The sequence below is a fragment of the Panthera leo genome, chromosome B1, assembly GCF_018350215.1.
Source record: "Panthera leo isolate Ple1 chromosome B1, P.leo_Ple1_pat1.1, whole genome shotgun sequence".
Taxonomy (NCBI): domain Eukaryota; kingdom Metazoa; phylum Chordata; class Mammalia; order Carnivora; family Felidae; genus Panthera; species Panthera leo.
Window position 1 is genome coordinate 76,470,742 of NC_056682.1, and position 16,132 is coordinate 76,486,873.

The 16,132-nt window shown below is 33.7% G+C and overlaps 1 protein-coding gene across 2 annotated transcripts in view; it reads left to right on the forward strand.

Annotated features, from left to right (window-relative positions):
* Positions 1 to 16,132, forward strand: part of LRBA (LPS responsive beige-like anchor protein) — a 794,075-nt gene that overhangs the window by 215,292 nt on the left and 562,651 nt on the right. For both annotated transcript variants that reach the window (XM_042935320.1, XM_042935319.1), the window contains 3 exons: positions 3,235 to 3,394; positions 6,491 to 6,938; positions 14,041 to 14,174. In XM_042935320.1, coding sequence (XP_042791254.1) covers positions 3,235 to 3,394; positions 6,491 to 6,938; positions 14,041 to 14,174 — 742 coding nt within the window. The remainder of the gene's footprint in view (positions 1 to 3,234; positions 3,395 to 6,490; positions 6,939 to 14,040; positions 14,175 to 16,132) is intronic.

Here is a 16,132-nt window from a genome sequence, read left to right on the forward strand (position 1 = left end):
AACAAGTAGAATTACAATAATGAAATGTGGCAGTTTTAATTTTTAAAAAATGTTTGTTTTAGTTGATTTTGACATGTGGTGCAGTTTTCATGTATAAGTTGTAAAGTCATATAAGAAAGTCTAAAGAATTAAGAAAGTATAAAAATGAAAATAAAAATTATTTGGGGGTGCCTAGGTGTACAGTTGGTTAAGTGTCTGACTCTTGATTTTTGACTTGCTCAGGTCCTAATCCCAGGGTTGTGTAGGACTCCATGCTGGGTGTGGAGCCTGCTTAAGATTCTCTCTCTTCTCTCTCTCTCTCTCTCTCTCTCTCTCTCTCTCTCTCTCTCTGTGCCCCTCCCCTGCTCATGCTCTTTCTCTGTCTAAAAATTATATATTATATATATATGTATGTGTGTGTGTGTATATATATATATATACATATATATATTTGTAATCCTCACCAGTATTTGTAGTATTATCATTACTTAATAATTATTGAACACTTACTGCATTTAGTACTAGATGTTCTATTTTACATGCAAGTCTTTTTATAAATTTTATAACTTCTTTTTTTTAATATGAAATTTATTGTCAAATTGGTTTCCATACAACACCCAGTGCTCATCCCAATAGGTGCCCTCCTCAGTGCCCATCAGTTTTAATTTTCCCTCCTCTTTTTGTAGGGTCTTGGTGTTCTTTTGAGTTCTTAACTAAGTTTTGTACACATATACAACTTGTTAATAGTAGTTGTAGTTAATAGTTATTACCTATAGTTAGCAGTTACTGAATGTTTACTGTGTTTTAAGCATGGAAATGGATGCTCTGTATCATTTAATTCATGTAGTAATCATATGAGAAAGATGGAAGTGTTAGGTTAAATATTATGGTTAAGATCACACAAATAATAAGAGATAGAAGTGGGTTAAGGACCTAGGGAATGTGGTTCTTGGAATTCTGATCTTAACCATTAGGTGTGTTGCCTCCTTAGATCTCCATATATTTGCTTTTTGATAGCTCTTATTATTCCTTTCGTTAAGAAACCATCAACTGTTTTTTTTTTTCCCCCAAACCCACTGACTGTGGTTTATTTTGGGACCAAATATTGTTGCTACTTTCCTTTTCTTTGGTTGAGTCCATTGCCCCATAGCTTTGTTTTTCCTACAGTGATTTTTAAAAATCTATAATAAGTAATATAATTCTTTTGCTTTAAATATTCTTTAATGGCTTCCCATAGTACTTGAAATGAAAATTCCTCATCTGGCTCTTTATGATTTGGCTCTTTGGAACTTTGTAACAAGTTTTTATGTCAGGATATTTGGACAGAGAATTAGAGTATCTCTTATGTTTAACATGTAATTTTTAAAAGTAATTAATAACTAAAATTTTTTTTTTGTAATTAAAAAAGTTTTATAATCATAGGAGTTTTAGAAAAAAGACTGTGTTTCCCAAACTATATCCCAGAGTCTCTTTTAGCATAATCCAATTTTGATGAAAAAGGAAATGACTTTAGATTGGCAATATAAAGAAGTTACTACCCTGAGGTTAAGTGCTAAACTTTGTAATCGCTCTAATCTGAGTTCACATTTGCTTTTTCAGTTACTATATGCCTTTAGGTCAATTATTCTTCTAGGCCTCATCTTGTTAAAAGGGGTTAATGAATGTGTTTGAACTACATAGTACAGTGCCCGGTCCATTATAAGTATTCAGTAAGTGATACCTACAGTTGAAAACAAATTTATTTGGGGATAAAAGGCTGAAACATAAATATCTATGGGATGTTTCTTCTTTGGACAGAAATTAGGCTTATTCTATAAACTTCATACTGTAATAACTAAATATTGAACATATTAATGCGCTAAATAAGTATTTAGATAGTCATATAAATAATTTGTATAGATTAAGAAGTTAGAATCAAGTAAGTTACTTGCCTACATTTTTAGTGCCAACATCATTAGCAACAATTATTATAATAGTGCCAGTATTGTGGGGCAGTAGAACACAGGAGTGTTTGGAGAAAAGGAATGGTTAATAAAACAGGAAAATGTACATTTATCTTTTCCATCAAGGCTAATAAGGTCTTATATATGAGCCTAAAGAGTATCATAGATTCTTTACAGATTAATATTTGTATTAAATGGAAATGCTCAGGTTGAACGTGGTATCTCGTTCTTTCCCAGAAATTGTGTCAAAAAACATTTGACACTAGCTAATTGACTTTGTTTCATTTGCACCACTAGTTGCCATTTATTTATCTGCTAGGCAACAGTGTTCTTTGTTTTCCTTATTATAAGTTTTCTGCTACTCACGGTACCTCTGGTTTTCAGAATTTGATGGACAAGTTTAAGTTTTTCCTTTAAGTGCAAACCTATTGTGAAAAATATTCAGAAATGTGTGCAGAGTCCCTTTGAAGATGGAGTATTGGACTAGATGAAGAGGTCATCAGTATACTGACATGTAGGTGATCTGTAGAGCTATGATGAAGCCCTGACCTCTTCTAGAGGTCAACGTAGTTGGTCCTTTTCTTTCTGGCAGACACTATATTTTCAATCTTAGACACTTGGTTGTCTGTACTATTTAAAATGCTCTTGAGAATTCCTTTGGCATCTTGTTCTGTATCTGATTACCTTGCTTTTTTTCTCTTGGATGTTTGTCTTTTAGGAAAATTGTTAATTGTGATTTTTTTTTTTTGCATATTCTTTTTTTTTTTCTAAGTTTAGAGAGAAGGAGAGAGAGAGAGAGAGAAAGAAAGCACAAGTCAGGGAAAGGGGCATAGGGAGAGAGAGAATCTTAAGGAGGCTCCATGCTCAGTGTGGAGCCTGATGTGGGGCTTAATCCCTTGACCCTGAGATCATTACCTGAGCCCAAATCAAGAGTCAGACTAAGCCACCCAGGCGCCTCTGCATATTTTAATTCTTATGATTAGAAGTAAAAATAGTTATACATATGTAATGATAATTGCTTTTTGATTAATCTTACAAGGTATATTATGCCATATGTCTTCCGACTGAGTTACCTCATTTTAAAAACAAACCAAATTCTCTGTTTCCATGTTTCACAAGTATTAAAAACTCTCATTTACAGGCATTTTTCCAAGACTCTTTGCCTAATCTTTGTTGAGGTGAATTTATTATTATTTTCAGTGTATGTCAAAAGATTTTTGGATGTATTTTATATGTAAATATTGTCATGTAAGATAAGATCGAAACATGTTACTTAATAGTGGCATAATCAACTACTTTTATTTTTCCCTAGGAGGATAGCAAACAAGCTCAGTTTTTAGCCTTGGCAGTTGTATACTTCATTTCTGTTCTTATGGTCTCAAAGTACAGAGACATTTTGGAACCCCAAAATGAAAGGCGTAACCAGTCGTTTAAAGAAGCTGGTAGTGAAAGTGGGAATTTATCACTTCCTGGTAAGCTTCCATATTTTATTCTGTGGGATCCAAAGTTCAAGTAAAACATTACCTAATAGTTAAAATATTCTGGAATTTAAATCCATTTATTTATAAAGTGAGAGTATATATTTTTAAATTAATAACTATATATTTCAATTTATTTTAAGTACCGTGTAGTTAATTGCAGTTGGGAGATGATTTTTGTTTTTTTTTTTAAAATGAGCCATTTAATTAAAACATAAGTGAGAAAATGTTATCTTTTACAAATACCATGTTAAACATTTTTGTTTGCCTTGGCATTTATTGTGAAGAAGAAATAATTCATATTTCTCTATAAGAGGCAGATTTGCTAATAAATAACAGTAATAACTAGAGGTGTAGAGTAGCTGCAAGTTATAGATGTATAGTTAGAGAAGCACCTTTTGCAGTCATAGAAGTAGCTACCATTTAGTGGAGGTAGATTTATTTATTTAATAAGCATTCATTCAGTACCGACTAGGTATTTGGGTATATTCATGAACAAAAGAGGAAAAGAACATCAGCCTTCTTGGAGCTTATATATTCTTGTGAGAGGAGATCGAAAAGAAGAAGTAGATGTACTAAATAAATTGTATAGTATTTTAGAAGGTGGTAAGTTCTAAGAAATGATAAAATTGAACAGAGAAAAATTTCAGGAATGATGAGGAGATATGGAGTGTGGGTTTTTACTCTAAGGAAAATGGAGAATTATTTGAGTGTTTTGAGATAGCAGTTGACAATTGACTTAAGTTTTTCAAAGTAACACTTGGGATTCTGTAGGGAGAATACATTCTAGAGGGCAAGGATGAAAAACAGTGTTTTAGTTGTGTACTTCTGTATAACATATTACCTCAAAGTTCAGTGGCTAAAGCCATAACTGTTTTAGTTTTGTTATCATGATTCTGTGAATTTAATTCATATAAGGCACAGTGAGTATCATTCATCCCTGCTCCAGATGATGTTTGCTGGGGTTGTGAAGTCTGAGATGGCTTTTCTACTCATACATCTAGTGCCTAGCAAGGATGGCTCCAAGAGCTGAGGCTGACTGACTCGAAATGGCTCAGCTGGGATTATATGTCTGGGTCCTTGATAATTGTTCTTAGTAAATTCTTTGGTTTTCCTCCATTAGTTCGGAGGGCCTCTATCTTTGTATAGTCTCTATACATGTTCCCTCTAGCAAGGTAGCCAGCTTGCTTACAGAGGTGTTCAGGGATTCTGAGAAATGCCCAAGCTGCCAGATCTTTGTAAAGCTTGAGCACAGAACTGGCCCAGTGCTAATTCTGCCTCATTCTGTTGGTTAAAGTAAGTGAGGCCCAGCCCGCATTCAAGGGAGTGAATACCAGAATGCATGGAGCAACAGAATTATTAATATAACAGTCTAATACAACCAGTTGGGAGGATATTGCAATAATCCAGGAAAGAGTAGATTTTGGGAGGACTAAAATGGTAGTTGTAGAGTAGTGAGCATTTGTCAGATTCTGGATATATTTTGATGGTAGAGCAGGATTTATTTATTTATTTGTTTGTTTATTTATTTATTTAAATATATGCAATTTATTGTCAAATTCGTTTCCATACAACACCCAGTGCTCATCCCAAAAGAGAGAGAGCAGGATTGAAAATACTAGGTGTGAATATGTGAAAGATGCAATGTCATCAAGAATGATTATAAGGTGTAGTTGGATAGACTGAAAGTTAAAAATATTCAGGGAAAAATAAATTCAGTTTTCACCATGTTGAGTTTGAGATATCTTTTAGACATACAAGATGTAAAGTAGGCACTTATAAATAAGTATGTATTGTTTTGTTGATATAGTAGTGTTGTAAAACTTTAAGAGTGAATGAGATCACTCAAGGGAGTAAATATTGTTAGGGAAGATAAGTATTAAGTCCCTCCAACTTAAGAAATCAAGGAGAAAAATAAGTGAAGGGAATTAAGAAGGAACAACCAGGGAGGTAATAGATAAAGAATGAGAAGAGCATAATGTCCTATTAGCAAAGTGAAAAAAGTATTGGCAAGTTAGAGGGAATAATCCTTTGTTGGTGCTGTGTCAAGTGCTGAGGACTGACCATTGGAGTTATCAAGATGGAGGTTTTTGGTAACCATTGTATTTAGGAAGATGGAGCATTTTTGTTGGTATGCAGTGAATGCCTGATTAGAGGGAATGAGTCAAACAGAGTAGGTGATGCTCCTTGTTGAACTAGATTTTAAAGATTATTGAATTAGTCTTGCATACAGGAAGGATGATGTGTTTTTTTTTTTTTTTTTTAGCAAGTAGAAACTGTGTTTGAGGTAGAAATCTTGGAATTGTCCAGAGAAATGGCAATGTATAAAGGCACAGAAGCCCCAAATGTTGTCCCATGTTTAGCAGATTGCACGTAATTTGATGTTATAAAGTGTGATGGCATGAGTAGCAGAAGATAAAGTTGTAAATTAATAGTCATCTGATAAATAGTTGATGACCTACTACGGGCCAGGCATTGTTATGGGCCCAGGCATGGTTATAGGTACTGGACATGAAGTGTTAAAGAAGACAAATTCCCTGCCTTTATTAAATTTAAATTGTATCAGACTCATATTATTAAAGAGTCTTATACTTTATCAAGGATTTTGGATTTTTTCTTCTAGGCCAATGGCTTTCAGCCTTGTGTTGCTATCCATTGGTATGTCATGGTCAGTTTGGCAGTTTTTTCTCAGTTTATTATCATTTATTACTTTTATTATTCTCATTGTTTTATTGAAACATCTATTTTGTTGTTATACTCAGTATATTACATGCATCTATTATTACATAGATTATGTAATTTATTTTTGCCTTTTATTAGCACATGCCATATATTTCCTAATTTAAAATACTAGATGGTGGGGTGGGTTAAATAGGTGTTATGATGAGCACAGGGTGATGGATGGAAGTGTTGAATCACTATATTGTACACCTGAAACTAATATAACTATATGTGAAACTAACTGAAATTAAAATAAAAACTTTAAAAAATAAATAAAATAGTAGATAGCTGTTAGGGCTGGATGTACCTTTTAAAAATTGCTTCTAAATTTTTTTTTTGTTTATACTTTTCCTTTTGTTTCTTGGTAAGATGTAGAAAACGCACCATCAGCATTCAGTCCGCCAACCCCAGCATTGGTGGAAGAATCTGAAAGCACGTCATCTGCTCGGAGGAGGGACTCAGGCATCGGGGAAGAAACAGCTACTGGCTTAGGAAGCAGTGTGCATGTAGCTCCTCCGATAGCACCTCCAAGTGTCAGTGCAGGCCCAGATGCAATCAGCGAGGCGCTGTGCACTCTTTCTTTAGAAGTCAATAAAACTCAGGAAGCCAGAAATGATGGAGGAAATGAGTCGGATAACAAGGCTGCACCATCGGTTTCAGTTTCAAAAAATGTCAATGTGAAGGACATTCTTCGAAGCTTGGTTAATATGCCAGCAGATGGAGTCACAGTGGATCCTACCCTTCTGCCACCAGCCTGTCTTGGAGCTCTTGGTGATCTTTCTGTTGAACAACCTGTGCAGTTCAGATCTTTTGATAGGTACTGTAAATAGTCTTTTGTTTTGGTCTGCTTATATGTATAAAATTCAAAGGGTAAACAGGAACTTAATTTAACTCTGCTAAATTTTGTAGCTTCAACATTAGAAAGTGGTGTTTTGATCTAGTTTATAAAAATTACAAGGATGTTTTTGTTGTATAAAAGGCTTGTAAGTAGTCAACAAGGTATTCACATTTTTGTTTTTCATCATACCAATAAGATGATTTAAAAATAGTATTTAATCTTAATGTTACATTGGCAAATTATATGGACAATCATTTTGTTTGTTATAAGTTAGAATTCGCCTTTACCTACACATGGCTACCTTTCACTCTTTTGCTGGCAGTACTGTGCCAGCCTTTGTGAAAAGAAGTCTGAATCTGTGGATTTCAACAGACTCAGGAATTCAGCAAGGTGTTCAGAGCTTGACAGCTTTAGAAAGCAGACTGTACATTCCTGACTTTAGGTTCTGCTGCCTAGTGAACCTTTTGCTATATGCCTGAAATTTTTTTGTATATATTATTAAACTTTCTGAAATTCTACCTATAAGACATGTATGTATTGAGTTATTAAATGTGGTCTTTTTCAAAGATCAGTATTTTATCTTGATATAAGCTCTAACTTATAGAGAAGTTGCCAGTTAAAAGAACTTTTGTTTTTCCGGAGTAATTTGAAAGGAAGTTGACACAGTAATCCATCCCCTTTGAGTATTTTATTGTATATTTTCTTTCCTTTATTTAAAAATTTTGTTTTTTAGGGAGTGAGCAAGCAAGAGAGTGTGTGTGCTACTGGGGCAGGGAACAGAGAGAAAGAGAGAATCTGAAGCAGCACAGAGCTGGATGCAGGGCTTGATCCCATGACCCTGGGATCATGACCTGAGCCCAAATCAGGAGTCAGACATGCTCAACTGAGCCACCCAGGTGCCCCTCAAAGAGTATATTTAACACTGTTTATAGCAATGGCTATATTTTGAGGGTGGGAAGAGGTATACATAACTAGTTTTTAAAATATTCTCAATTTTTATAATTTGTTTAAATTTGTATTAATCTTAGATTGAGTAGTCAAATACTTGCGGGTAGATTTTTAAAAATAATTTATTTTTGAGAGAGCGAGAGAGAGAGGGTGCACGCGCATGCAAGTGGGGGAGGGGTAGAGAGGGGGACAAAGGATCTGAAGTGGCTCTGCTCTGACAGTAGTAAGCCTGATGTGGGACTCAAACTCATGAACCATGAGATCATGACCTGAAGTCGGACACTCAACCGACTGAGTCACCTAGGTGCCTCAAGGGAAAGTAGATTTTTCAATTTAATATATCTTACTAATATAGGCAAAATTTCCTTAAATGTCCCAAATTTGAAAATTGTTGGCATCTATTTATTTTAAAGTTGTATAGGAATTAAATCTATGCTTTAGTGATGCCTTCACTGAGTGAGTTATAAATTTATTTAGGAAACCATGCCTCAGTAATACGTAGTAAGGGGTTTACTGAAATAGAATCCAGAGGGGGAATTTTTGTGATAGCGTTTTTCAGGATGTTATTTGGAACTTACATGTCTAGTATGCACTTAACATATTGTCTGATGGCAAGCACAGTGCTCTGTTTTTTCCCCTTCTTTTTCTCAGCAAGAGACACCTTTTGAAAAACTATTTTCGTGCAGCTGTAGACCAGTGGAATCTTTGGGAATTTCAAAGCATCCGTCTGATCATGTATTTATCTCTGGAATGCTGTGTCAGAAATCACAACTCTCCTCATATCTTAAGAATTATCAACTTCCAAGCAATAGCTGGAAAGTTTAGAGTAACAGCTACATGAGTGGAACCTTGCTGAAAGGCTGCCAGGTTGTGGGCCTTTGTGGATGGCAAGGTGTTTGTGTTCATTCCCATGCCAGAATTCTTGCTCTTATCTAATTTGAAGATCCTCTCTGGTGATTAGTGGATGCCAGGGATTTATCTTGATAAAGTTCAAGGGCTTGTCTGGCTTTTCAATTAGATCCTAAGGGAGTAAAGTGCTAGGCTTAAAATGCTCTTTTCTCCTTTAGTGAACTATTTGCATGCTAAATAAAATAGCATTTATGTGAAAGTTTATGATATTTGAAACTGGTTACTCTTCTGAAATGGAACTTCTGAACCTTAGTGATCTGGAAGGCATTGTTGCTCTTTGTTGTGGCTAAATAAAAAGAAACTTTCACAGAGGTCTCCCTTGTTCATATAAAAAAAAGTCAACAGTGTTTACACTTTCTGTGTGTTTAACTTTAGGAAAATTACTTCTTTCTCATCTGTAAAATGGGGATGATAATATGTAGTACTTAAATTCATGGATTGTTATAAATATAAATAATTCCTCTGTATTCTTAGTGCAGTGCCTCACAGATACTAATTATTCATTAAAGTTAGTGAGTTTGTAAAGAAAATTATAACATGTAAAGTCTTATACTTTAATATTTGGATTTTAATTGACAGTTTTGAAAAATAGCTTATAAAACTAAAAGACATATCTGTCTTACAAATTCTTTATGCCAAAAAGTTTCAAGTGTTTTTTGTCAAAGTTGATAGCAGTTACTAAAAATCTAGAGTTATTTCCTTAAATATTAACAAGGATTTCTATCAGTCTCTTTAATAGTAAACTGCACCCTGAGAACAATGCCAGACATATCCCTAGAATCTCAAACTTGTGCCAGATGCATGTTGCATTTTCTTTGTGTTTTCCAAAGCATTTTAGAAAAACGTGAAATCTTAGTCCTTTAATGATCATTCTTAAGTAGTGGTAAATATAAATTTCTGCAATTTTTAAGCTGTTGGACATGCTTTATTAGTTTAAATTTGTACTTACATACATGATAAATATGAGGGCTTAAAGATCACCTCTACTGGAGATTTTTTTAGTCCTTCAATGTGGATGGAAACTTTGTGATAATGAAAATAGTAAAGGAAAGGAAAATATCCTGAAATCTGCTGACTGCTTTTTGTCCTTTCAATCATTATGACTTGGAATTTTCTTTGGTTTTATGTGGCCCAAAGCTGAAGCATAATTATTTTGCTTCCTCAGAAATGGTTTGAATCAAAAATTTTGGAAATGGATTCAGTTTATTTCCCACTTATGTACTAAGTGGGCTAAAGAAAGGAAAACTTTTTCCATTTGTGAGCACATAGATATTTTATTTTGGTAGTAATACATGCATAATTTTATATCTTGGAAATCCTTACTACCATTGCTTATAGATGATTATACTATAGAATTGTGCTTAAATATTAAAATGATTGTGGTAATGGTTGCACAACTCTGTGAACATACTAAAAACCATTTAACTTTACACTTAAATTGTGTAATATGTGAATTACATATATCTCAATGAAACTTAAGAAAAAGGTCAATATGAGAAAACAGTTCAAATAAAAGCTCTTGTTTGGGCGAACTTGGAATTGTAGGGCATTTATATTGGGAAGTTATTTTACCTGTCTGAGCTTTACTATTTTAATTTTTAAAGTGGAAGTAAAATATAAGGGTTATTTGGATAATTTAGTAGTAATTCTTGGCATATCATCGGTTTAATTCATAGCTATTAATGATTTATAAATTTATATAACAGAACAGTGTTATATAGTTTATATAACACAAAGAATAGTGTATTATGAATGTTGACTTGGAGACTCTGGGGAGGCTTACCTTTAAAAAAATTTTTTTTAATGTTTACTTATTTTTGAGAGAGAGAAAGAGGGGAAGAGAAACAAAGCACGAATAGGGGAGGGGTAGCAGATGGAGTGGGAGACACAGAATCTGAAGTAGGCTCCGGGCTCTGAGCTGTCAGCACAGAGCCCCACGCGGGGCTCGAATTCATGAACCATGAGATCATTTGAGCCAAAGTGGGAAGCTTAACTGACTAAGCCATCCTGGCACCCCTGGGGAGGCTTACCTTTAAACAAGGTTTTGAAAGGTCAGAAGGAAAAGTTTCCTAGCAAGCAGGGATAAAAGGAAGGCTGCTTGGCTGAGGAATAGTATATACAAAGGGTTGGAATTGTGAAATAACATACATGCTCAGGAATCATAAGAGCATATTGCAGACATTTGTAAGGAATGCTGGATTAAATGTAAACTCATGTAGGTAGCCATACTTCAGATGTACTAGGGGTGAGAATATGAGACAGATCTTGGAAAATAAATATCTACTGAGCTGTAGTAAAGAATAAGTATTATACATGATTGAAAGAATTATTAATGGTAATAGGTTAAAGGATTAGAAATGAGATCAAGGGGTTCCTGGGTGGCTCAGTTGGTTAAGTATCCAGCTTGATCTCGGCTCAGGTCTTGTTCTTAGGGTTGTGAGTTCAAGCCCTGTCCTGGGCTCCACACTGGGTGTGAAGCCTACTTTAAAAAAAAAAAAAAATGAGATCAAATTTTTTGTTACCTTTAACTAACCATGCCATCTTGGACAGAGATTGTACATACTAAGGAACGAACATCTGTAGTAGATTTTTTTCTGTTACTAGTTTTCCAACATGTTATTGCGAAAATGTTCGAATATACAGAAGAATTGTACAGTGAACATCCATAGACCCCATCACTCTATTTACTTCATCATGTAATTCTCCCTATATACATTCCTCTCTCCATTTTATTTTTTTATGTGTTTCAGCAGACATCAGTTCACTTCATAAACATTTAACCATGCAGATCTTAAACTAGAGATCAGTACAGTTTTTTAAGGTAAAATGTACATGCATTGGAAGGCACAGATCTTTTTTTTTTTTTAAATTTTTTTAATGTTTATTTATTTTTGAGACAGAGAGAGACAGAGCATGAATGAGGGAGGGTCAGAGAGAGAGGGAGACACAGAATCTGAAGCAGGCTCCAGGCTCTGAGCTATCAGCACAGAGCCTGACGCGGGGCTTGAACTCACGGACTGCGAGATTGTGACCTGAGCCGAAGTCGGACGCTTAACCGACTGAGCCACCCAGGCGCCCCATGGAAGGCACAGATCTTAATGTGTATCATTTGATGAATTTTGACAGATTTGTACACCTGTGTGACCCAAGTCCTCAATCAAGACATCATCAGTCTTGGAAGTTCCTTCATGCACATTCCCAGCCAATGACGGTCCCCATCCCCTAGATGCAGTTACTCTTCTGATTCCTTCCTACCATAGATTAGTTTTGCCTTTTCTAGAACTTCATGTGAAAGGAAATACAAAATTTGTGTTATGTATGAGGCTTTCTTCACTCACCATAATGCTTTTGAGATTCACCTAGGTTACATTTATTAGTAGTTTCTTTTAATTGCTGAGGATCTTTTCGTATATATAAGCTTATCACTTACTCATTTTTCTTTTGAAAGAATTCTGAACTGTTTCTGGTATTTGGCTATTAAATAAGGCCTCTTACACATTATTGTACACATTTTTTGTGGGCATAAAGTTATCTTGAGGAAATTCCTAAGAGTGGAATTGCTGGTACAAAGGGTAGTTTTATTATGTCTTAAATTTCAGTTATGGAAAAAACAATTTCAGCTTTCTCAATACTATTTTCTGTTGCTTATTTCAGTGCTTACATATATGAGTGATCTAGGTCTTGCCAGTTCTTTCTTTTGGGAAGAAATGTGAAAGTAAATTCTGTATAGTAGTCCTCACTCCAAAATAGGTTGCTAGGGAATGCAGCTAGAGATTTTCTTAAACAATAGGTTTATGAGTTTCTGCCTCGAGTAGGAAATATATAAATTATTTTTTGTATTGTTTTGAGTGTTCCCTGTGTGTGCACACGCACACACACGGTCATATCTACTCCCCCTAAAGTCAGTAGTCTTCATCTGATATAAGCTACTATGATTTAAGCACACCATTTTGGATTGAGGGCTCAGGTGGCTGTTGCTTCTATTTTTTAGTGTATAGTTAACATTGGCAGTCACCCTTATAATGATGTGACACCGGCTACCCCCAAGTACATTGAATAAACCATGCCTAACACAAGAGAACTTGATTTAATTGGCAACACTGTTTGCCATCACATGATAGGCATTGAAGTAAAACAGAACCTATTTCGCGTTGTATTATCTCTCTTTGGTATAACAACAAAAACAAAATTTATTTTTGAGTTACTGGAATTACATAATTTCCACTTTTGAATACATTTATTGGGATCAAGTATCTAACTTTATTTAGAAACTGAATACTTTAAAGCTGTTAAGGGAATACTTGAATCTTGCAGTTACAATATTGTCAACAAAAGATGTGATTAAATAAATTGAATGTTGAAGACTTTAGGCTTATGGTTAACACCAGGTAATTAAAAGTAAGCACTGCTGTGGGAGTGCATTATATATCAGCTGTCCTCTTTACCTCATTAACTGGGTTTTTGCATGTTTATGGAGCTAACTTCAATTAAAAATGCCTTTTAGTTATGCCTAATAAGGTCTTTTAGTTACTATTTGGGTATAAAGTATTACACTTTAATTGAAATTGGTGTATATAAATACCTGTGTTTGAATAATAGACAAAATGAATTTGATTATTTGGAATTTTTGCATCTAGCTTTTATACCTATGCATTGTTTTTTTTCCATATAATATTGTCAAAAGATAGTCTTTGGGGGTTAAAAAGAGAAACTTGATTATGTAGGTTTTAAAAATTACTTATATCTGCGTTTTTTTTACCTTTAAGATTTCTAAGGTTTTATGATTTCAAATTAGTGGTGCTTTAAAATCCATGTAGAAACATGTTGAGTTTTCTGCTTCAATTCTGAGGTTAAGAAAAAGTTAATTACTTTTCCACTTGAGTGCCAAAATTCCTTTTTTATATACCTGTGGTTATTTTTTATTTAAGTTGGGTAATTAAAGATGATCATAAATTTAAAGAATATTGTATAATAATTGTAAGTTCTATAAATGTAATGGATTATTGTATTTCCATAGAACATTGTCTTCATTCTAAAAAATTGAAATGCAAATAAATATGCCAAAATTGGAGAGATTTCTTTCTGAGAGAATATTCTAAATTGTACATCAAAATATAAATCAATAAATTAAAAAAAGAAGTTAGTTTTCTACTTTCTATTTTGAAATTAATGTAATTAACTTGAGTGATGTTTCGTATTTTAAAATCTATTTACTTTATTACAGAAGTGTCATCATTGCAACAAAAAAATCATCAGTCTTACCTTCTGTACTTAATACGAGTCTCCCTACCAATGCAGTCAGTGTGGTTTCTTCAGTAGATTCACCCCAAGCTTCAGATGTAGGAGGAGAATCACCTGGTGAGTTAGTTTTTAGTGATTTGAACAAATAAGTTTTTAGATTCCATTTTTGCAAAGTTAAGATATTTGGTTAGGCATGTTGTAAATCATTATGCTTTCATGTTATACTGTTGATTGTTTCATAATTTTCTAAGTAAATTTGAGTAGTATCAAAAATTACATCAAGTATTTCAATATTTTCTCCACTTAAACATAATAACTTTTCTTAATGTGTAGTGATAAGAGGAAATGTTCACAGTTGGTTAAGTAAAAAAATATGTGCAATACTTTATATACCATGTAATCGTAGCTATGTGAAGTATATATCTTTTATATGTGAAAAAAAAGCTAGGTAATGTATGCTGAAACTACTAGATTATTTCCATGTAGTTGAACTACTGGCAATTTTGATGTTTTAAGTTTAATGTTAGTATCTTTTTCAGAATGTTATCAGTAATTCTGTATTATGTTTATACTTAGGAAAAAAATAGTTATTGACAAGAATTTTCCACTTGGAATGTAAAATCTGCAGTAGTGGTACTGAATTTTGTCCTGCCTTATCTTTTGTTTTACTAAAAATTAAAAACAACAACAACAACAACAACAACAATTCGACCTTATTTTTTAGATTAGTTTTAGGTTACATAAAAATTGAGTGGTTAAGTACAGAGTTCCATGTACCACCTCAATGCCATTCCCTCCTTATTCCCTGTTTTTGACATCTTGCAGTAGTGTGGGACATTGTTATAATTTTTCCTCATTGTTTTAGTGAAAAAATATGAAAGAAAATAAGTAGAACTCTACCAGATTTTTCTTTTCCTGTTGCTCCATTATACTCTGATGCTTTTGTTTTTCTTTGGAAGAGAAACAATTTCTCGTAATCTATGTTGGGTTGGATGCTAATTTCTGTCCTTTCACCCCCATCCAAAACCCTTAAAAAAAATCAACTGTGATTTTTCTAGATCTGCCTCAGTTGGGAAAAAGGCAGAAGTCACTAATATCTATGAAACTGTATGCCATCTTTTAAACTCAGTTATAGTGAATTTCTAATAACTTCCCTGAGCAAATGTTTTAAGTTTTAGAGGTTCACTGTACACTGAGTAAAATATTTTCATCTTATTTTGAATACATTGCTCTTTTACTTCAGTTTATGGGACAAAGTAAGTAAGATCCTGTGATTTGTCTTAAATATATTTTTCAAAATTTAAATCATGCAGTCTTTAGAAGAGATAAGAGACAGCTGAGATAAATGGGCAGTATTGGATATAAAACAGTATGATAAATTTATTTCTGAAACACTGTAATTTTTCCAGTAAATCCATTATAATAGAAATTCACCCTGAAGAGCCATATCCAGAATTACAAAATAATTTGCTATTTTGAAGACTATTATAATTTTGGCAACCCCCCACAAAACCCTATATCCAGCTCATAATGTACTCTTTTCCCCCATTATTTAAATCTTGTATAATTTTCAGTGGTGATGTTTCTCATATAGTTCCCAGGTTTTCCCATTTTGTGCTATAATTGTTAGTTCTTTCCTTTTTCTTCTTAAAACCCTTGGATTAAAAAAAAATTCCAAGTCATTCCAAATCTTTGTGTTGATGGTCTTTGTTTTTATCATCTGTTTTTCATATCTGACTGTTCCTTTCCTCTTTCACTGTGCTCTTCTTGTCATTGTTATTTGGTGTCTCCAGTTTAGATTGGTATTTCTATTCCATTCTCTTAATTGCTGACATGAACATTACTACCTTGATAAGGGAAATCTAACTCAGTGTAGTGTTTTCAGTCACTGTACTTCTTACTCTCTTACGGTCTCACTTTACATACTTTTGTTTACTGCCACCAGCCCATGTACCCTGTTCTTTTTTCACTTGGAATCCAGACCACACAAATATTTATCTCTTTGCTGTCAGTATTTTTAACTGAGAGATTTTTGTGTTCTTTTTAGTAGATCTCTTGATTTAAGTTATTTGCCA